Here is a 23,694-nt window from a genome sequence, read left to right as displayed (position 1 = left end):
TACTTTCTTCCTTAACTAATTTCTTTAACCTATTTTGGTTCCTGGACGTAGTTTCTACGTCCAGGAACCATGCGCGCTACCGCGCGCTCCCGCAGCCGATCGCGCGCATGCACGCGCACTCCCGGCTGCGGATTCGGTAGCCAGTGAATCAATGTATCGGGCTATGGTGCCCGATCATTGATTTCTCTCCCCCGCTGAAAAAGTGACAGCTTCTCTCGGAAGCTGCGCTTTTTCTGGCCATTCCCTTTCCGATGAGTCACTCTAAGCGTGTGTTACGCTTAGAGTGACATCATGTAAACAAACTCATAGCCGCCATCTTGTGGCCAAAAAGTAATACTACACCTGTAAGAAAAAAAAATACAAATTAACACACATTTACATTATAAATCTATTGTTTACCTCCCACCCTCCCAAAACTACCCAAATAAAATGTTTACTATAAAAAAAAAACCATTACAATAAAAAAAAAAAACATGTAAATATATACCTAAGGGTCTAAACTTTTTAAATATCAATGTAAAGATGAAATATTTCTATATTTTTTTTATTTTAAACTTGTAAATAGTGATAGATGCAAAATGGAAAAAATGTACCTTTATTTCCAAATAAAATATTGTCGCCATACATTGTGATAGGGACATAATTTTAATGGTGTAATAACCGGGACATATGGGCAAATACAATACGTGAGTTTTAATAATGGAGGCATGTATTATTTTAAAACTATAATGGCTAAAAACTGAGAAATAATGAATTTTTCCAATTCTTATTCTTCCTGTTAAAATGCATTTACAGTAAAGTGGCTCTTAGCAAAATGTACCCCCCAAAGAAAGCCTAATTGGTGGCGGAAAAAACAAGATATAGATCAGTGCATTGTGATAAGTAGTGATAAAGTTATAGGCTAATGAATGTGAGGTGAACATTTCTCACGTGAAAACGACGGAACCTGAATGGTTAAAGAGATAATTCTGTGAGAATTAAGAATTAAGATAATATTTTCAATTTTCTAGACATATGTAAATATTGGTTTATGAAACTTACATATAAACATCCTAAAGACTCTGACAGCAGTTATCAAATTTTTCTTATCTTGTACTCCCTTTCTAGAAAATTGTCCATTGTTCCTAGTATTACTGAAAAAAGGGGGGGTGGGTTAGTATATTCAGACCTGTAAACAAAACTACATCTATAACCATACTTACCTACAGTATAGTAACTTTTGTGGCATCTAAACATTTATGTCACTGGTCCTGTGTGACCAAAAACCTAAAAACCTAAAAACAAAAAAGAAGAAAAACTGGAAAAACTTGTGACTTATGACCATGATGGTCTAGTCCAGGCATGGGCAAACTCGGCCCTCCAGCTGTTACGGAACTACAAGTCCCACAATGCATTTGCCTTTATGAGTCATAACTGCGGCTGTCAGACCCCTGCAATGCATTGTGGGATTTGTAGTTCTTTAACAGCTGGAGGGCCAAGTTTGCCTATGCCTGGTCTAGTCTGTCAGTCCATAGACCAGAGCCGTGGACCATGATTCAGGAACAGTTCTCCTCTTCCTCAATGTACTCCAGAGGAGAAAAGTTCAATGGAGGAGAAAGTCTGTGGGTATACACTGAAACTTCCTTCATGTTCCTCCTGAAGCAGTGGGGAGTTTACCCTTTTCTTCACTTTCTCCTGACCATTCCATGGATGTCGGTTTCTTCTTGTTATCTCTAGTATCAATCACCTGTATTTTCCACTCAGAAAGCACATTGAATCCTTCTTTGGATTTTTTTTTTAAAAGAGTTCCTTGTCTCAGGGGCACACTGTGAACAGGTAGGTATATGCAGTGATGGTTATTACAATATGCACCTGGCACAGTAGTAATTATACCACCAAGGGGCCAAAGGCCAGCTGTGACTGACTGACAGGGCTGTATATAATGCAAGAAGGCCACACACACACACACAAAAATAGATCACAAGAACAAGATTAGCTCTCAAAAGAGCTGTTGAGGGGTGCTTTTTTAGCAATAACAATCAGCCAGGAGCAAGCTAACAAGCCTACAAGAGCCTAACTAAGCTTTCCCTATAGGTCTCTGCACAGCAGCTCTCCCTTCTCTAATTACTGCAGGCACACGAGTGAGTGAATAGCCTGACACTGCCTGCCTTTTATAAGGGTGGGGTGGGGCTCCAGGAGGGAGTGTAGCCTGATTGGCTACAATGTTCCTGCTGACTGTGATGTAGAGGGTCAAAGTTAACCCTAATGATGCACTATGGGGGCAAATCGAACTTCCGGAACCACGGAAGTTCGCTGGGAACCGTTTGCCGGCGAACCGTTCGGGCCATCTCTAGTTGCCATTTAAGCCATTACTTGCTTGATCTTGGGATGTGCCTATTATATCTATTTTTCATTTGAGTTGTGATTGCATTTTATAGAATCATTTTTTTCTTTTGTTGTGTTGTGTCACACAGCCATGAGCTGATCTGTGCAGCACCAACTACCATTGCTAGCAGTATTTTGGCAACTTTACAACTTTACAACTAATGTCTACTTGAAGGAGTATTGTCAAATGACACAGAAGAGACTGCCTTAAGCTGAGTACACACGTACGATAACAATAGTTCAAAAACGAACGATAACGACAATCGGACCGATAATCGTGCGCTCCACATTTTCCAACTATCGTTTTTTTGGACGATAACGACCGTTATCGTTCAATCCGGCCGATCCAACCCGGCGGATTTTTTCGAAAGATAATCGTTCAATCGTTGCAGTGTGTACAAAGATCGTCCGATAATGATTATCTGTGGAGTATTACGCATGTTCTTATTGCCTGTCATAACATCACTTCCGTTTGCGCGCGCATTTTTTTTCCGTTCGTCGTTCAGTACTTTATACTTATATCGTTCACGTGTGTGCACAATCGTTCATTACGAACGATCTTTTCGGTCTAATTTGAATATCGTGTAAACGTCACGAATCGTTCGTAACGAACGATCTTTATCGGACGTGTATACGAACCTTAAGTCAGGTACTGCCTATTTTGTTATTTACTATCTTCCCTATGCAGCATTTTAGTTAAAGAAGTGCAAAGAGAAGATAGTAAATAATAGTCTTTAGAACTTCTTTAACACAGGTAAGAAACACATGCATATATACTTTGCTATACAGTATGCAGAAGATATCAGTTTATTAGGTGCCATAAACAAGAATGGATAACATGCAATTACAGGATCAGTTAATATTTAAACAGTGTGTGTACACTTTCTTGCGTAGTTCACTTTCATTACTATTTCTATCTGCCTTTAAACAACATACTCTAATGGTATACAAAGACAATTAGGTAAGTGCTGCTTAAATCTTTAAGTTATTTCTAATTTACACACAATTTTCTGTTTGTGTTCTTGCTGTGCCTACATTGCATGCTTCATGAGCCTTGCGCAACTGTGTTACTAAACCTAAGCTTTCAATATATTATCGCCTTGCATGATTTAAAGACCACGACAGAACTATTAAAATAGAATAATCTTTTAATACCTCAGTGTAACATATTGTACAACCTTGTTAGCAAAAAAATGGGCACACTGTATGATATTAAAATAAAGACAGGATACTTTTCCCTAATCATGTAAAACCTTTGAGGGTTCTTTCACACTAGGGTTTTGCGTCGCTCTCTGTCGCGCTTGTTCGCTGCTCCCCAGTCACAGTGGCCATTAGTCTCTATGAGACTGGCAACACTAACGGCAGTGCAATGCAATGTAGGCAAAGTGCTTTTTATTATTATTATTGATTTATAAAACGCCAACATATTCTGTGGTGCTGTACAATGTAAGAAACGAACATGCGGTACATAATAATACAGACAATGGTGTACACCAATATACAAGATACATAATTGGTGAAAAAATACAAAAACGATACAAAATACAGAATACAAGATACAGAATTGGTAATGACAATGATAAAAGTATCATAATGAATAAAATGGATAATGATTTCCAGTACACAAAAGGGGGAGAGAGCCCTGCCCTTGTGAGCTTACCATCTAAAGAAATGGGGGGAAACAAGAGGTGGGGTAGTATACAACAAATATATAAAGGCAGTGTGTTTTAGGGTACCTAGTAGGAGTGCAATTTGGTCTTAGGACAAAGGGGAAGTGGCCTAAGATAGATCATATGCTTGTAGGAAAAAGTGAGTTTTTAGCGACCGTTCAAAGGTAACAAAGGGTGCGAGTGACGGATGTGTTGTGGGAGGGCATTCCAGAGGAGTTGTGAAGCGTGTGCAAAATCTTGCGAACGTAAATGTGAGGTGGTAATTCTAGAAGAGGGCAACAGAAGATCATGTGCACATCTCTTAGATTGCGATTGGGTTGGTATCTGGAAAGTAGTGAGGAGATGTACAGGGGAGAGAGATTGTGGAGAACTTTGTAGGTTAGGGTTAAGTGTTTGAACTGGATCCTCTGGTTAATTGGCAGCCAGTGAAGAGCTTGACAGAGAGGGACAGCAGAGGAAGATGAATGAGACGAGCAGCTGAGTTCAGCACAGACTGAAGTGGGGCAAGTCTGTTAGAAGGTAGTCCACAAAGAAGTATGTTACAATAGTCCAGAGGAGATATTATAAGAGCATGTATTAACATTTTAGTTGTGTCTTGAATGAGAAAAGGTCGGATGCGAGATACGTTTTTGAGTTGGCGATGACAGGAGCTGGTTAGGGAGCAGTGGCGTAGCTACAAACCTCTGGGCCCCGATGCGGAATCTGGATGTGAGCCCCCCTCCCCCCCGGCAACAATAGCCCCCCACCCGGCAACAACAGCCCCCCCTCCCCCGGCAACACCTGACGCACACACATATACGAATCCCTATAGCCAGCTATAGGTCTCTCCAGTATAGGTAGCCAGTATAGTTGCCCCCAGTATAGGTTAGATAGGCAGGCGCCGCCGGTATAAGTTAGATAAGTTAGACAGGTGCCCCCAGTACAGGTTAACTAGGTGGGTGCCTCTAATATAGGTAGCCAGAATAGTTGCCCCCAGCATAGGTTAGATAGGTAGGTGCCCCCAGTATAGGTTAGTTAGGTAGGTGCCTCCAATATAGGTAGCCAGTATAGTTGCCACCTGTATAGGCTAGCTAGGTGCCCTCAATACAGGTTAGATAAGTAAGTGCCCCCAGTATAGGTTAGATAGGTAGGTGCCCCCCAGTGTAGGTTAGATAGGTAGCTGCCCCCCAGTGTAGGTTAGATAGGTAGGTGCCCCCCAGTATAGGTTAGATTAGGTAGCTGTCCCCCAGTATAGGTTAGATGAGGTAGGTGCCCCCCAGTATAGGTTAGATAGGTAGGTGACCCCCAGTATAGGTTAGATTAGGTAGGTGCCCCCAGTATAAGGTTAGATTAGGTAGGTGCCCCCCAGTATAGGTTAGATTAGGTAGGTGCAGCACTGTAGGCAGAACTCACCTCCGTCCCTGGTTCCAATCGCCGCTGGTCTCTTCCCGCTCTGCATAGATGCTGTTACACACTGCTTCCTGTTTAGCCGGAAGCAGTGTGTAACAGCATCTATGCAGAGCGGGAGGAGACCAGCGGCGAGTGGAACGCAGGGAGGTGAGTTCTGCCTACAGCGCTTCTGCTTCTGCATCTGAGGGGGGGGGGGGGGCCCGGGGAGAGGAAGGGAGGGAGAGGTCGGGCTGCCCTCCCCGCGGCTGCGGCTCCCCCCTACCAGCGCGCACGGGCCGCACGGCCCTCCACACGGAGATGGGCCCCCCGTTCCCCTCCCCCGTCTCTTTAGGAGCTGGGCCTGGTCACCATGGCGACCGTTGCGACCCCGGTCCCTACGCCACTGTTAGGGAGTGAACATGAGGAATAAAAGAGAGAGAGGAGTTGAATATTACCCCTAAGCACCGTGCTTTGGGAACTGAAGTTATGGGAGTGTTATTAACATTTATTGTTATTTCAGGCAGAGTGGTGGACACTGGACAGTGATGGTGGAAAAATGATTAGTTCAGTTTTACTCATGCTCTTTGCTCATGAATGACGGAGCTCCGCTCTGCCATCAGTCTCCCAATGGCAAAACGGCCGTCTTTTCACTCCGTACAGCGATGCGATCTAAAGCAGCACTGTACTGGGGACAGCCGTGTGACACGGCTGTCCCCTCCCGAGGCTCAGGGGTGATCGGCTGTCATAGGCTGAAGCCGATCACAGCCTATGACAGCCGATCACAGTGATTGGCTGGCGGGTTTGGTAAAAAAAATAAAGACATTTATTAGAAAAATAAATACATAAATATTTGCACAAAAAAAAAACATTGGGAGAGCAATCAGACCCCATCAATAGAAAGCTCTGTTGGTGGGGAGAAAAAAAAGGGGGGGGAGGGGAATCACTTGTACGTTGAGTTGTGCGGCCCTGCCGTGAGCCCTTAAAGCTGCAGTGGCCCATTTACCAAAAAATGGCCTGGTCATTAGGAGGGTTTAGCACTGCGGTCCTCCTCAAGTAGTTAAATGCTAAGTGCTAAAAAATTATTTTTTTTAGATAAAGTGAAAAATGATCTCCTTGGAGAAGGTAGGTAGAAGAACTCCTATCTTGATACCGGTCAGGACAGGAGGAGCAAGCTGGATAACAGTGAGCTTCTGTAAATGAAAATTGTAATTCAAAAAGTACATAAAATTGTATTCAGAATTTCATATTCTTGTGTTATTATTTTGTTTATATTTCTTAATGAGGTGCTGAGTGCTTAAAAAAATGGGATAAAAAAAATCATTCATAACTGCTATGTTTTTATATTCTGTATATCTACATATACATTCTTCCAGCATAGGTCATATTCATTATATTTTCATATAGCTGGTATGATTAACCCTAGGAATACTGAATTGACTATACTAATGAATAGTTTTGACTTGCATATTTGCAATCATTGCATATTTGCAATCATTAGCCAAACCTTTTTTACCCCAATCTTTTAAACACTCAGCACCTTACTAAGAAATATAGGTGAATTAATAACACAAAAATATGCACATTTTAAAACATTTTTATGCAATCTTAAATACAATGTCCATTCACATTTCAATTGCAATATAATGTTTATGTATTCTGTATATTTATATATATATATATATATATATATATATATATATATGTAAATCAATTATTTTAAGATATGTTATATTCATCATATTGAGGCCAAGCTGGCATGATTAACCATAAAAGATACTGAATTGACTACAGCGATGGTTACATTTGACTGCAGAATGTTATGCATATTTATTATTATCATAAAGGTATATGGTAAAGGTTTTTTTGGAACTGTAATGGCTATTTTCATATAATAATTTTTAGACTATGTATACAATTTGTTATAGGTACCTGTTTTTCACTGACCTGAGGAAGCAAGCAATCACCCGTTATTTCAGGCAGAGTGGTGGACAGAGACGGTAGAAAAATTATTAGTTCAGTTTTACTCAAATTAAGTATTAAGAAGCGAGAGCACATGAAGGAGGATATAGCAGACAAGCAGCCAGGAACACGTGTGAGGACGGAGTTAAGCTCTGTGGCCGAGAGGTACAGTTGTGTATCGTCTGCATATAGGTGGTATTGCAACCCAAACACCAAGACCGTGCATGTACATGGAAAAGAGGAGGAGGCCAAGGACAGAACCTTGAGGAACCCCCACAGACAAAGAATGAGGAGAATAGATCTGATTTGAGTGAGAGACTGTAAAGGACCTTCCCGAGAGGTAGGAAGATAACCATGAGAGAGCGAGGCTCTTTATGTATACGGATGAAAGTATCTGTAGGAGTAAGGTGTGGTCAACAGTATCAAATGCTGATGACAGGTCAAGAAGAATGAGTATGGAAAATTGACCTTTGGATTTAGCTGTAAGAAGATCATTGGCAATTTTAGTAAGAGTTGTTTCTGTGGAGTTGTTAAAGCGAAAGCCAGACTGGAACTGATCAAGCAGGGAGTTAGCAGATACATAGTGGCTTAATTCAGCCTGTATATGGCGTTCAAGTAATTTGGATGCAAATGGGAGAAGTGACACTGGGCGGTAATTGGCAAGTGAGGTGGGATCTAGAGATGTTTTTTTAAGAAGTGGTTTCACAACAGCCTTTTTGAGTGGGGATGGAAAGATGCCAGTGGAGAAGGACAGATTAAATAGCGATGTTAATGCAGGCACGAGAGATGAGGCTAGCTGCGGAATGAAATGGGAGGGAATGGGATCTAAAGGACAGGTGGTTAGAGGAGCTTTGGATATTAGGAGAGAGAGAGAATGTTCAGAGAGTGGCGAGAAGGCGGCTAGTAAGCAGTCAATGAGAGGTGTGGAGGTGGGATTTGGGGGCTGCATGGAGAATTCACTTCAGATTTTTGTCAATTTTATCAGTGAAGTATGTTGTAAATTCTTGTAATAAATTTACCAATATTCTAATAGCCGGCAATCCCCTGTGCCTTTTTTTCAAGCACCTTTATTACATGTATGCTGACATATGCAGCATATGGGCAGCACGGTGGCGTAGTGGTTAGCTCTCTCGCCTTGCAGTGCTGGGTCCCTGGTTCGAATCCCAGCCAGGGCACTATCTGCAAAGAGTTTGTATGTTCTCTCCGTGTCTGCGTGGGTTTCCTCCGGGCACTCCGGTTTCCTCCCACATTCCAAAAACATACAGATAAGTTAATTGGCTCCCCCTAAAAATTGGCCCTAGACTACAGTACTTACACTACATAATATAGACATATGGCAATGGTAGGGATTAGATTGTGAGCTCCTTTGAGGGACAGTTAGTGACAAGACAATATATATATATATACAGTGTACAGCGCTGCGTAATATGTTGGCGCTAAATAAATGCTAAATAATAATAATAATAATATGCCCCATTAAGTCAGTCAGTAACAGACATTATACAAGACATCATACAAGCAATGTATATGTTGTATGTATGACACGAGTTACATGATTTACATAACAAGCATTATACTGTAAACATTACATGTGTTGGCCTAGACAAGGTGGCGCTATTTATTAGTCACCGTCATATACTGTATAGTTTGTATTTGCATGGTGGAGTTTTATCCAGGGATGAGCAGAAACTACGCCATTGTGAATTTACGCATCGTAGTTCGTAGGTGAAGTTTCAAAACTACGCTTACGAATTTACACGTATCGAAGTACCGATATGTGTAGCTTACGCCCACTATGCGTAGTTAACAAGTGTATTGCGTAGTGAACTACGAATGCGTTACTCGCGTCTAATTTTCTGAGTGCGATTGTATGCTTTCAAATTTACGCATTGGAAAGGGGAATGTACACATAGAAAGAGTTCCCATAAAAGTGTTTAAAAAGAGGAATTAATGCGTACAATGTTCTGGATACGGGCATAAGCATCCGCATACACTACGCTTCACACTACGCGTAATTGCGTATTTTAACGCGTAGTCTACGAAATGCATAGAAAACGAATATTTGCTTTCGAAGCCGTAGTTTGGCGATGTGTAATTTTCTACGCGTAGTTCCAGTGTAGCGAAGTTGGCTGACTACGACAATCCCTAGATTTATCTTACATTTGTGGATGCAATGACAAACTGTGTTCAAACAACAGTTTTTGGAAGGGTTTGTGAGCACATGCATTAACTTCCATTACAAAGACAAAGTCTGTTGCAGCACTCCCTTAGGGCCTTTAAAGAGAACCAGAGAGGATCTAAACTAAAGCTATTATACATACCTGGGGCTTCCTCCAGCCCCATACGCACTGATCGATCCCGCCATCCAGCGCTGCCCGCAACTACGAGAACCGGCACCCCGCTCTGCCGCCAGTCGGAGCCAGTCTAAGCGTAGCAGAGGTGTGCTCTTTGCATATCTCTGCAGCAGTGTATGGAGAGATACGTAGAGGGGCGCACTTCTCCTGCGTAGCCTGGCTACGATGACATCAGCGACGGGAGCCGGTTCTCATAGATGCGGGCAGTGGAGGATGGTGGCGTGGGATCGATCAGCGTGTATGGGGCTGGAGGAAGCCCCAGGTATGTATAATAGCTTTTGTTTAGATCATCGCTGGTTCCCTTTAAAGGTGTCATCAGGGGATATAAGAAAAATAAGTGCTACTTACCCGGGGCTTCGTCCAGCCCCAAGCTCCCAGCATGTCCCTCGTGAGCCATTCGCCTGTGAAGCTTCCCGGTCCCCGACGATGACGTCAGGCCGGCCTGGAGTCAGGCCGACCTGCAGCCTGCGCAGTACGCTCCGAACCATGTGGCGGTTATTGACAGCGATGCTCGCGCAGGCACAGCACAGGCCAACCTCCAGGTCGGCCTGACGTCATCGCCGGGGATCGGGAGGCAGCAGTGGCGAATGACTGACGACGGAGCTGCAGCAAGGGACATGCTGGGAGCTTAAGGTTGGACGAAGCCCTGGGTAAGTGGCACTTATTTTCATTATATCCCCTGATGACTCCTTTAAGTTCATGTCCATCCAATATCAGCTTTCAACATTGTCCCTTGCTTACAGAGATTTATCCTGATTATTCTTTAAATAATTTTGAGGTATAGTCACAAAGCCCCTGTAAAATTTACATGTGCAAAGGTATTACATTTATAACTTGAGTTACGCTGTTTACATAATGCACTACAACAGATTACACTAAGGTCAGCAAACTTTTTGTGCAGTCTCTACTTACACACATTTTATCAAAGTTTTGTGAATAAGCTCCATCATATGCTATTGATGAAAAAAATCTCAATTTTATGACCATAGTAAGAATGTTCTTCTTAAATTGTTGCACTATTACTTGCATGCTGTGTCACCTCTCCCACCTTTAAAGAATATGTGTTTTACTAAAGTTAAATAGAACATAGAAGTGAGTTTTTATTTTCAGTTTAAGGACTTAATTTTAAGACTGAATTCTAAACAGCAGCAATGACAAATCTGCCTTGCTGAGCTGATAAACAAGGACAAAATAATTACTTTTTGACCTTTCCATCACCGAAATCTTATCAGAAACTTTTTCTCAGTCAGGTAAAAACTCTTTTGGTTTCTATTTACTTTTCAGGAAATGGACTGAATTCAACAAGCTGTGCAACAAGCTTCTTTGCATAGATAACAACTCTAGTTTATAAAACAGAAAAGAACTTCAGACAACTTCTTAGTAGGGCTAGTACTATATGTACCATGAACATCTACATCTCTGTGATGTTTTAGTTACAACCAATTATGTTACTGACCTGACCTGATTTGCTATGAGATGTTTAACCTCCTGGGGGATACAATTATATCGCCCAGGAGGTAGCACAGCACTATTTTTTAAAAAATTTTATTTTTTAAATCATGTAGCGAGCCCAGGGCTCGCTACATGATAGCCGCTGTGCAGCGGCATCCCCCCACCCCCTCTGATCACCTCCGGCAATCAAAGCAAACAGGAAATCCCGTTCAGAACGGGATTTCCTGTTTGGCTTCCCCCGTCGCCATGGCGATGATCGGGATGACGTCATCGCCGTCAATGACGTTGTGACGTCAGAGGGAGTCCCGATCCACCCCTCAGCGCTGCCTGGCACTGATTGGCCAGGCTGCGCACGGGGTCTTGGGGGGGGGGAGCGGCGCGGCACGCCGGGTAGCGGCGAATCAGCGCGGAGCGGCGGCGATCGGTATATACACGCAGCTAGCAAAGTGCTAGCTGCGTGCAACAAAAAAAAATTATGCAAATCGGCCCACCAGGGCCTGAGAAATCCTCTGTGGTGGCTTCCCCCGAGCTCAGCTCGGGATTATCCCCCAGAGGGTTAAATATTTTTTTTTTTTGCGATATTACACAATAGTTCTAGTTTTCTATTGCTCCTATCCCAACCATTTTGAAAAATGTTTTTACCATAAAGTTCAAAATAAGCACATACTTTTTGTAAAATGTATGTTTTTCAACATTACATATATTGCATTTGTGCTTTATTCCATTAAATATAAAGTTAAAATAATCTGCAAATCATAACATTCTGTATCTATTTACATTTTACATAGCATCCCAATTTTAGGAGCCATTTAGTAATGCTACAAAATCAAGGTTGGCTATTTTTCTTGAACCTGCAGCATGAAATACTATATTTTTACACATGAAAAAAGCCTCTATTTATGACTTTATACGTCAAAGACTGTATAAAATTTTGCCTGTGGGGAAGAAATATGGCAACTAGTATTTCTGGTCTCCAGTAATAACACAAGTTGCCATATTTTTTTTCCCCTAACTGTCACTAGGGCATACTTTGGGGGTATGTCTTAATTATGGGGAAAGAGGGTAACAGTAATTGCTGGATGGTTACCGTATGTAATAGCCTGCTGCTTTCAAAAGTAAGCAGCATGAACTTCTTGTCTGTTTTGGAAACTGAAATTTTAAATCATGCATACTGTATGGTGAATCCATTACAACTTGATGGTTTACTTTTTTGTGTTCATGTTTTCAGGGATGAAGAGAGGTAATTAATTGACAGTTACTCACAAAATGGGGATGCAAATAGTGTGCCTAAGGACACTTCTCCTTATTCTATTCTCTTCTGCTCTGGGAGTATTGGTTATACAAACTAAGTGGGCCAAAGCTTTCCATTTCTTTGGTAAGTATTTATGGCTTTTCATGAGCTAACATTGTCTGTCATATCTTCTGCCTCAATGAGTGTGAGTGTGTGTTTAGGCGGGGGGGGGGGGGGGGGGGGGGTTAGAATGTACCTGAAGAGCGTACCTGAAAAGGCCCAGTAAAGGACAAAAAGGAGAAAAAAGAGTCTAGAGGCTTCCCCAAACTTTCTGTGGCCACTGCTCCTGTTACCGGTGATGGGCTTCCGAGTAGCTATAAGTCCTTAGCTACTTGGAATTGAAATGGTAATCAAGTTTGATTTCACCAGGTGTGACTGCAAAAGGGGGGGTTAACTTACCCATAAGTCCATGGGATCCTCTGCATTTCTTTTGCGTCACAGGCGATGTGTTGGCCACGTTCCATGACTTACTACGGCGCTTCCTCCTGCCTGCCTAGTGATCTTAACACATGGCCAACACTTCGCCTGTGACGTGAATGGAACCCAGAGGATCCCACGGATGTATGGGTAAGTTAACCTCCTATCTCCCGTGGTCCCACCTGGTGTAAACAAACTTTATTACCATTTAAATTCCGAGTGTGAGGGAACACGGAAAAGCCGCGGCAAGGGCTCAGAGTGAGGTGGCTGTTTCCGCGTCTAACATGGCGGCACAACGCGAAGATACGCATGGCAAAGCAGATGGCATTGCGGCTGGACGCGGGGAAACTGCCGCTCGCTTAGAGAGCGGGGCGGCGGTCCCCGCGCCTGAACCAGTGGTCACATTGTAAGACATGTCTGGTGTGGCTGGGACTGCTAGTCCACACAGGTTCAGAAGGACGCACGCGCGCGCTGAGAGGCAGAGCTTATATGACAGCCAGAAAAGGGTCAGCTGACCAGGCGGGTCAGCTGACATTTTCACCACCTGCCATTGGTCCAGCACTTAGGGGAGGCGCTGGAGAACGCTTTGCTATATATACTGGGTGCTGGTCATTCTCTGGTTGTCTGCCGTTGTGATCACTACTTGGTAGCACTCAGACCTTGTCTGTATCTGTGTTCTAGCATGGTTTCCAAAGGTGTTGACATCAAGGAGTTCACACCTTAGCAATAGGAATATTGAACTGTATTATTTGTTATGACCTTCTGCCTGTCTGACCATTCCTCTGAACTCTGATTCTGTACCTCGCTATTTCTGTTACCCTGTTGCCAATCTCTGCTCGTTACTGGACTCTGTATTGGCCTCCTGATTCTGTACTGTGCTATTCTGATACTCCGTTGCCAAACCCTGTCTGCCAAACCCTGTCTGTTTATTGGATTCCGTATCTGCCTCCTGTATCTGTACCTTATCTGTCTGTGTGTTAACGACCTGGCTTGCCGACCCCGAGAACTGGCCTAATTGTTTTTTTTTTTTAACAAATCATTTTATTGATTTTTAAAAGTACAGAACATGGCCAAGGGCCAACATATTTGAACATCCAACACAAGAAGTATGCAATTAGCTAGAAGTCAGCTACATACAAGGTGCGGCATAAACAATTCAGCAGTTGGTTTTACTAGGATGTTTCATTGCATAGGTATATAAGATAATCAGAAGTTGAATATCATAGCATCCATTCTTTAGGTAGTATGGGTTAAGACAAAGGTTGCTGCTTCACCTCATAGGTTAAGGTACTATATTCAAATTATAAGAAATTAGAGAGAATAGAAGGAAGAAGAGAGGAAAGAAGAAAAGAAAGAACCATTGGATCGCCTCCCCACCCATCACCCCCCCCCCCCCCCCCCACCCGAGGATAGAAGAGGCCGCCATAATCGTTTGGCACAAAGGAGCAATCTTAAGGGTAAGGGCTATAGATCCTTTTTAAGAGGGGATCTCTGATGTGGTATCTGCATTATTAATCCAGGGTGACCAGATTTTGTCAAATTTGGACGGGCAGTTCCTATTCAGGTAAGTCATTTTATATAAGGTCAGTACTTGGTTAATAGATTTTTTAAGGAAATTTATTGAGGGGCCTGTATTTCCTTTCCAGACCCTGAGGATTTCTTTCCGGGCATACAGGCTAACTATTTTAATTAGATATTGAGTGTGATTATTGAGTGAGGTTTCCCCTAGTATACCCAGTAATGCTAGTTTTGGTGTCGGCACCAGTTGGGTGGATAATATAGTGTTCAGTATCTGAAATACTTCAGCCCAAAATTGAAAGATAACCGGACATGACCAAAAAACATGTGTATACGTGCCATCCTCTTGATTGCACTTAGAGCACGTGGCCGTATTGGCAGCGGAAATGTTATGCATACGTACAGGGGTCAGGTACGTCCTATGCAGAAATTTGGTTTGAACTAATCTATCTCTAGAGCATATAGGTAATTTAATATATTCCTCTAAAATGTCTTCCCAGTCTTGGTCATCGATGTCAGGGATATCAGTATCCCATTTAGCTTTACACTTAGTCCATCCTTTCGTTTCAATGTTCAGTAGTTCAGAATATATTACTGATAAGGGTTTGTCGAGGTATTTGCTCATCCGGGTAGTTTCCAAGTGGCAGGACCCTAAGTTGGGAATACTACCTCCCGGAAACTGGGAGCCAAAAGCGTGGCGAATTTGGAGATATCGAAAAAACATACTGTTTTTAAGCGAATGTCTTTGCTTAAGTTGGTTAAACGAGAAAAGTTTCCCATCTTCGGTTATGTGGTGTACTGCCTTAATACCATGTTGAGCCCACAACAGCGGGTCAGGGATTTCCATAAAGTGAGAAAGATTAGGGTTATCCCATAGTGGATAATGCGGAGATTGTAGCTTGCCCCCACCTCTAAGGCTAATCATATCTCTCCAGACCCTTGCAGTTGTCGCCATTGGAGTAGTAGTCCTGTCGTCATTAGTAGTACCTCTAAAAACTAGCAGGGTCAGTCTCTCGTAGGAGCCTAGTCTAGCTGCTTCAACTGTAACTGCTGGATTGTATGTGTCTTGTGCAAACCACCACCGGACAGAGACCAACACCGCCGCACAGTAGTAGAGGTATAGATTTGGAAGAGCTAAGCCACCATGCTCTATTGGTAGTTGAAGAGTGGATAAGGCTATCTTAGGAGGGTGGTTGTGCCATATAAATGAGGTCATGGAGGAGTGTAGGATACGGAAGAATTTTTTGGGGATTATCGTGTGAGTTTGACGGAAGATATATAGAAATTTAGGAAGGAAGATCATTTTAAAAATATTGATACATCCGATCAATGAGAGGGGAAGATTTTTCCAGACAGTGGTCTTCTGCTTAAAGTTGTGCAAGATGGGAAGTACGTTTAAAGTATAAAAATCCGAGACCTGAGCTGTTATCTTAACCCCCAAATATTTAAACTCTTTGACCCATTTGAGGGGGGAGTCAATGGCATTGGTAGGAAATTGATCTAGCTGCATCATAACTGATTTGTTCTTGTTAATATGCAGGCCTGAATACATGCCGAAGGTCTGTATTATCTCTAGGGCGGTTGTTAAAGAAGAATCAGGATCTCCAAGATATAGCAGGGTGTCGTCTGCATACAGCGAAATACGCTCTTCTATGGAGCCTACTTGTATACCTCGGATTCCTGCAGCAGAACGTATCTGAATGGCCATCGGTTCTATGGCTAGAGCGAATAAATAAGGTGACAGAGGGCATCCCTGTCGGGTACCTCTGTGTAATCTGAAAGCGTTGGAGATCACGTCGCCTGTTTTTATACGTGCTATAGGGGAATGATACAGAGCTTTAATTAGTGATATGAACCTCGGTCCGAAGCCGTATTGTTCCAGTATATGCCAGAGGTAAGGCCATTCCATGGAATCAAAGGCTTTTTCGGTGTCGAGAGAGGCCACGGTCCGTTTACCAGAAACCGTGTCTGGGATGGAGATATTTGTATACAGGCGGTGTATATTAATATCCGTGCCCTTGTGAGGCATGAATCCAGATTGGTCACAGTGAATCAGGGAGGTAATAATTGGGTTTAGTCTGTTAGCTAAAATTTTTGCTAAGATTTTTGCATCCACATTTAGAAGGGAAATTGGTCTATAGGAGCTACACTCATAGGGGTCTTTTTGTGGTTTTAGTATAACGATTATGATAGCTTCAGAGAAAGAACCGGGGAGGGTGTCGTTTCTAAAGATATTATTAAATAGTTTACAAAGTTTAGGGGCAAGGATTTCACTGTATGCGTCGTAAAACTCTGAGGGTAGTCCATCTGGACCTGGAGATTTATGCGGCTTAAGGCCGGATATTGCCATTTGGACTTCTTCGATGGTGATGTCCTTCTCTAGGAGTTGACTATCCTCTGGCGCTAAGGAAGGGGTGTCTATCATACCTAAGTATTCTAGCAGTTCATATGTGGTGTAATGCGCTCTTGAGGAGTACAGTTTCTGATAATATTTTACGAAGGTATTATTAACTTCCTCGGGGTCAGTTAATAGAGTGTCATGGTCAACCATAATGGCTGGAACAGCTGAGCTACCATTTACTTCCTTAGCTAGCCATGCCAATGTTTTACTGGTTTTTTCCCCCTGTTCGAAGATTCGTTGAGATTGGTGTAGCAGGGAGCCCTTAGTCAAAGAGATCAATTCTAGTCGCCATTGTCTCATATATTGATACCAGATTCGCCAGTCCTCTGCTGCAGATGTTCTAATGTACTGGGTCTCGGCTACTGTCATTTTATGTTCCAGTAGACGAGTTTTTTCCCGTGTATTATCTTTGTACTGTTTAATAGCAGAGGTGTAGTGTCCCCGTATGACTGCTTTTGCAGCGTCCCAAACCACCCCTTTGGGGGCCGTGTTTGCATTGGTGTCCCAGTACTCAGCGATGTTGGTCTCCATCCAGGGCCGGATCTCAGGGTTGTTAATAAAGAATCTAGAGACTCGCCATAGTCGATCTTTAGGTTTAGAACTAGCGGTAAGTGAAACTAATATGGGGGCGTGGTCTGAAATACCTACCGGGAGGATTTCAATTTTTTGAATCTGTGACAGCAGGGGATTTGAGCCAAAGGCCGCATCAATCCTGGACATGGAGTTGTGAACTACTGAATAGCAAGTATATTTAATCTGAGTTGGAAATTTCCACCTCCAGATGTCCCGAAGTTGAAACCCCTCTGCCCATATGCTAAGATCTTTCTCTGTGCGTCGGGAGGGTGTAGATCTATCTAGTTGTGGATTAAGAGTCATGTTGAAGTCTCCCATGATTAGTATCCTGTCACAGTGCCACTTTGCCGCCCTTGTCATTATGTCGTATAGAAGTTGTTTATCAGCGGGAGGGGGTACATATACCGCAATAAGCACATATTCCAGACCATACAGCTGGAAGTTAAGTAGGATAAACCTGCCTCTATCATCAACCCAAGAATTCAGAACTTGTAGGGGTAGGGATTTTTGTACCAACACCGAGACCCCTCTGGAGTATGTGGAATACACTGCGTGATAGTGATGGCCAACCCATGGTCTTTTAAGGGCTCTGAGTTTGTCACCAACTAAGTGGGTCTCCAATAAAATACAGATTTGAGGGTCATATGTTTTAAGAAACTTAAAAAACAGTGATCTCTTGATCTTAGATCCTAGACCCCTGACATTCCATGATATACAGTTAAGCGTTGCCATCATTAGTGTTAATGCATGCTTCACTTATGTGTCTCGTCGACCTGGCATGTATATTTCTTTGACACGCTGCAGGACCTAGCAACCGTCTCTGGTGCATTAGACGGGGTAAATCGTAACGTGTAGTGCGGGAGGGCGGGGAAGGAGACGATCCAACAGAGGAAGGAAGAAAGAGGAAGAAAAGGAGAAGAGAGGAATAGCAGTAGAAATACATAGCATAACGATAAAACAACAACATCAACATCCCAACAGTCTCCCGCCCAACGTCCTGTTTAGGAACCATCCACAGGGCGTCTATAACCCAACTAACTTACGGTTAACTATTAATGAACAACCCCGGAAGGGGAGAAGAACAAGAGGGCGGCAGTAGCATCAGAGCCGCTGCCCAGCATCACCCAGTCTATTGACTGAGGGAAATAAACTTGAACGGTAGTGGAGTAATCTTCAACTATGTACCATATTGGAGTCAACCCAGATAACCTCTCCCCTAGCTTTCTCCCTCCTCCCCCCCATCTACTAAGGGTACGGCTGATAGTGTAGTTGTCTCAGGGTATGAGTGAGATACATGTAATCAGGCCCTCTTCCAATAGGGAGGGATCTCCATGCAATAGTTAAGTAGCACATTTAAGCTGTCTCTGGCGCTGTCTGCTGAGGTATCTAGTTTAAGTAGTGCCCGCTGTCTAAGTAGGATCCGTACAGTTCATTTAGCTATGTGTAGTTATTTATCTGATTGGCTATTTGTATGGTCCCCTGTACGCCCACAGTATCTGGCTTCCCCCATCCATCCCTACCCTGGAGAGATCGCTCTGTATTTTTAGAAGTAGTACCTGTAATGCTAGATTATGCAGTCTCTCTGTGTCGCTGCCAGCCGAGGGCCATCACCAATAAACAAGTGCATTTAGCTGAGGGGCTATAGGTTTGAAGTTATACCAAGTATTATGACCGGAGTAGCCATGCGTTGCAGTTTACTTTCATCCCGTGTCCCCCAGGACAATCAAACTGTTTAAGAGTATGTACAGTTTTGTTCCTGATGCAACATCACCATCTAGTGGATAAAGTGAGTACATCACAGCTTTAACGGATTATTGGAGTGTGCAATATCAAATTTCCTATACCGGTGTCATGCCGATTTATGCTTCCTATCGAGACATGCTGAAATCCGATCTGGGCATGTGCACCAGCACTTGAGCTCAGTTTGCCTGATATCCTTCCGCCGGCTTGTCGATACTAACTACTACTAAGCATCCCATAGGAGCAGGTTAGGAGAGGTTGTAGGTTAGTGTTAGGAGTAGAAAAGGGAGGTTAGCGTTAGGAGAACAGATGGGAGGGTTAGTGTTAGGATAGGAGAGGGGGTAGAGTTAGGGTTACGAGTGGAGAAGGGTGAGTAAGTTAGGAAGACCAGTAGCATATCCCGATAAAATTGCATATTTAGACACCTTGACTAATCGATTGACGCTACCAGATTAGACCAGGTAGTACATTTCGACTAAAAGTAGGACAACTCGGCACTACACCGGCAATGTCCCCGACTAGCAGCAGCACATTTCCCAGCCACATCAACCGCTTCTCGGTGTTATGAGAGATGCGGTTTTCTACATAAGACTCGAGAAGTGAACAATACGTTCATAAAGCTTTGGGGAAGGATATACAAAAAGGGGGGGGGGAAGTGGTCTTTACAGGGGGAGATCTTGTAAGAGTTAGCTGCAGACACCTTGGGAGGCTAAATACAATAACCTTCAGAGATAGATAGGGAACAGGAGACCGCAGGTCACCGCAGGCAGACACTGCCATGAGAGGTTAGGAGCTAGAAACCGCTCAAATCGTCATGTCTCCGGTCTCCTCATAGAGGAGAAACATACCTTTCACATATACATAGTATACAAGCTCTGCCATACGGACCCATGTCCCCCACCCCCTCCCCAGGTGTAAAAGGCAATTAGTTGTTAATGCTATCGGTACATGCAGGATGATTTCCAGTTATCAGGGCTGTTTTAGCAGTGTTCTTGTCAGCATTCAGTCATCACCACATATAGATACATGGATAAGTGAACACCAGCACAGCAAAATGCAATTACAGCTAAGCGTCTCATTATAGCAAGTGCAGTGAGATCTGGGAGACAGAGAGAGCCAGTCACCGAAGCAGGATTCCCTATAGCAACACATTACTGTATGGACCAAAGCGCCAGGCAAGTCCAGAGAAGCAAAGCGTAGAGCATGGCCACTGCAGTAACAGCTGGTAGCAAACGCCGTTAGCCGACTGGCTGTAGGGTACAGTTAGCAGAGGCAGCAATGTTCAAGCAGGCTTATATTGGCATTGGAAGCAGAGTCTGTAGGCAAGGTGCTTTGCAACAGCTCTCAACAGGTAGCAAAAGGAAAACAGCAGTTCATTCACGTAGCAGGGGGTTAGATACTGGAAGACTCACCAGGTTGTGTGCTGAAGTAACGTAAAGTGTTCAGTCTGCCGGTTTAGACTCAAGCCAGGTCCAGACCTCCTCCGGAGTTTCAAAAAACAGGACTTTTTCCCCCTCTTGAATCCGCAGTTTCGCCGGGAACATCATGGCATAGGTAATGTGTTTTTCCCGCAGTTTTTCTTTCACCTTTTGAAACGAGCGCCGCTGCTTCTGTGTTTCTGCTGTGTAGTCCGGGAAGATCATGAGACGGACATTTTGAAACATAAGGTCTCCCACTTTTCGTGTAGCTGCTAAGATAGCATCCCTATCTCTATAATTGAGAAGCTTAAAAATAATTGGCCTCGGAGGGGCTCCAGGTGGGTTTTTCCAAGTGGCAACCCAATGGGCTCGTTCCACAACAAAAAATGCCGAGAAGGTATCTGCCGGTAGGAGCTGTTTAAGAAGGGTTTCCACGAACTCCACTGTATTATTGCCTTCTGCTCCCTCTGGCAGGCCCACGATCCGTAAGTTATTTCTTCTGTTCCTGTTCTCTGCGTCGATGGCCCTTTCTTCCATCTGCGTTAGACGCCTTTGCACTCCAGGAATAGCTACCCGGTGGGATTGCAGTGTGTCTTCTACATCGGAGGTGCGTCTTTCCAATTCAGTGGTGCGCTCCCTTATTGTTGTCATATCGCTTCTTAGCAGACCCAGATTCACTTCAACGTGTTCTACTTTCTTGGTTAGGGTCGTTTGGCAGGTTCTTATCGCCTCCAAGATTTCAGTTGGGCTGGGTGAGGTCTGTTCCTCCTCCGCATGGTCCGTTATGGCGTCCTCCTCCTTGTTCTGTCTACCCCTTTCTGTGCCGCGTGGTGGAAGTGGTGTAAAAAGCAGTTTTTCTGGGGAGACGGATTTCTCTGTTTTATCTTTGTCCCCTTTGGCTGTTTTAGGCAGCATGTTGTCAGGGTATGGCCGATACTGCTGTGATGCTCTCTGTATTTTGGCGGGCCCAGGGGTAGAATCCCAGCACTGCTCCGCGTCAGATGCCGAAGGAGATTCGTCTCTCTCACTCTCCAACGGGGGATCACTCCACGACTCCAGGGTGATCCTCCTGGTCTAGGCGACACTGCAGATCGATTAGTGCCTAGAGTTAGTGTTGGGCGAACAGTGTTCGCCACTGTTCGGGTTCTGCAGAACATCACCCTGTTCGGGTGATGTTCGAGTTCGGCCGAACACCTGACGGTGCTCGGCCAAACCGTTCGGCCATATGGCCGAACTAAGAGCGCATGGCCGAACGTTCCCCGAACGTTCGGCTAGCGCTGTGATTGGCCGAACGGGTCACGTGGTTCGGACCCGAACGCGCTCTGATTGGCCGAACGGTCACGTGGTTCGGGTAAATAAATACCCGAACCACGTCATATCTCCGCCATTTGTCTGTGGGTTTAGCTTTGGGTAGGCAGGCAGGGTAGTTCGCGCTCCAGCCACGCTAGCCAGGGTCCCCCCTGTCATTGTGTCACTGCTGGGAACAGTAGTACACCGCTTGCTCAGCCACACTATATAGCATTCTGTTTACTGCCACTCTGTGTACCTCGCTCAGCCACACTATATAGCATTCTGTTTACTGCCACTCTGTGTCTGCTGGGAATAGTAGTACACCGCTTGCTCAGCCACACTATATAGCATTCTGTTTACTGCCACTCTGTGTACCTCGCTCAGCCACACTATATAGCATTCTGTTTACTGCCACTCTGTGTCTGCTGGGAATAGTGGTACACCGCTCGCTCAGCCACACTATATAGCATTCTGTTCACTGTTCTGTGTCTGCTTGGAATAGTGGTACACCGCTCGCTCAGCCACACTATATAGCATTCTGTTTACTGTTCTGTGTCTGCTGGGAATAGTGGTACACCGCTCGCTCAGCCACACTATATAGCATTCTGTTTACTGTTCTGTGTCTGCTGGGAATAGTGGTACACCGCTCGCTCAGCCACACTATATAGCATTCTGTGCACTGTTCTGTGTCTGCTGGGAATAGTGGTACACCGCTCGCTCAGCCACACTATATAGCATTCTGTTCACTGTTCTGTGTCTGCTGGGAATAGTGGTACACCGCTCGCTCAGCCACACTATATAGCATTCTGTTTACTGTTCTGTGTCTGCTGGGAATAGTGGTACACCGCTCGCTCATCCACACTATATAGCATTCTGTTCACTGTTCTGTGTCTGCTGGGAATAGTGGTACACCGCCCGCTCAGCCACACTATATAGCATTCTGTTCACTGTTCTGTGTCTGCTGGGAATAGTGGTACACCGCTCGCTCAGCCACACTATATAGCATTCTGTTCACTGTTCTGTGTCTGCTGGGAACAGTAGTACACCGCTCGCTCAGCCAGAGTATATAGCATTGTGTTTACTGCCACTCTGTGTACACCGCTCAGCCAGACTATATACCATTGTTTACTGACACTCTGTGTACACCGCTCAGCCAGACTATATACCATTGTTTACTGACACTCTGTGTACACCGCTCAGCCAGACTATATACCATTGTTTACTGCCACTCTGATTCTGCTGGGAACAGTAGTACACCGCTCGCTCAGCCAGACTATATAGCATTGTGTTTACTGCCACTCTGTGTACACCGCTCAGCCAGACTATATACCATTGTTTACTGACACTCTGTGTACACCGCTCAGCCAGACTATATACCATTGTTTACTGAAACTCTGTGTACACCGCTCAGCCAGACTATATACCATTGTTTACTGCCACTCTGATTCTGCTGGGAACAGTAGTACACCGCTCGCTCAGCCAGACTATATACCATTGTTTACTGACACTATATAGCAGACTATATAGCATTGTGTGTACACCGCTCAGCCAGACTATATACCATTGTTTACTGACACTCTGTGTACACCGCTCAGCCAGACTATATACCATTGTTTACTGCCACTCTGATTCTGCTGGGAACAGTAGTACACCGCTCGCTCAGCCAGACTATATACCATTGTTTACTGACACTCTGTGTACACCGCTCAGCCAGACTATATACCATTGTTTACTGCCACTCTGATTCTGCTGGGAACAGTAGTACACCGCTCGCTCAGCCAGACTATATACCATTGTTTACTGACACTCTGTGTACACCGCTCAGCCAGACTATATACCATTGTTTACTGCCACTCTGATTCTGCTGGGAACAGTAGTA

The 23,694-nt window shown here is 44.1% G+C and overlaps 1 protein-coding gene across 1 annotated transcript in view; it reads left to right on the top strand.

Annotated features, from left to right (window-relative positions):
* Window positions 1–23,694, top strand: part of LOC137531907 (carbohydrate sulfotransferase 8-like) — a 121,535-nt gene that overhangs the window by 90,667 nt on the left and 7,174 nt on the right. The window contains exon 3 of the mRNA XM_068251920.1: window positions 12,396–12,542. Coding sequence (XP_068108021.1) covers window positions 12,434–12,542 — 109 coding nt within the window. The 5' untranslated portion in view covers window positions 12,396–12,433. The remainder of the gene's footprint in view (window positions 1–12,395; window positions 12,543–23,694) is intronic.

This window comes from Hyperolius riggenbachi, chromosome 9 (genome assembly GCF_040937935.1).
Source record: "Hyperolius riggenbachi isolate aHypRig1 chromosome 9, aHypRig1.pri, whole genome shotgun sequence".
In the NCBI taxonomy this organism is placed as follows: Eukaryota; Metazoa; Chordata; class Amphibia; order Anura; family Hyperoliidae; genus Hyperolius; species Hyperolius riggenbachi.
The sequence above is the reverse complement of the archived record's forward strand: the minus strand, read 5'-3'. Positions and strand labels throughout refer to the sequence as shown.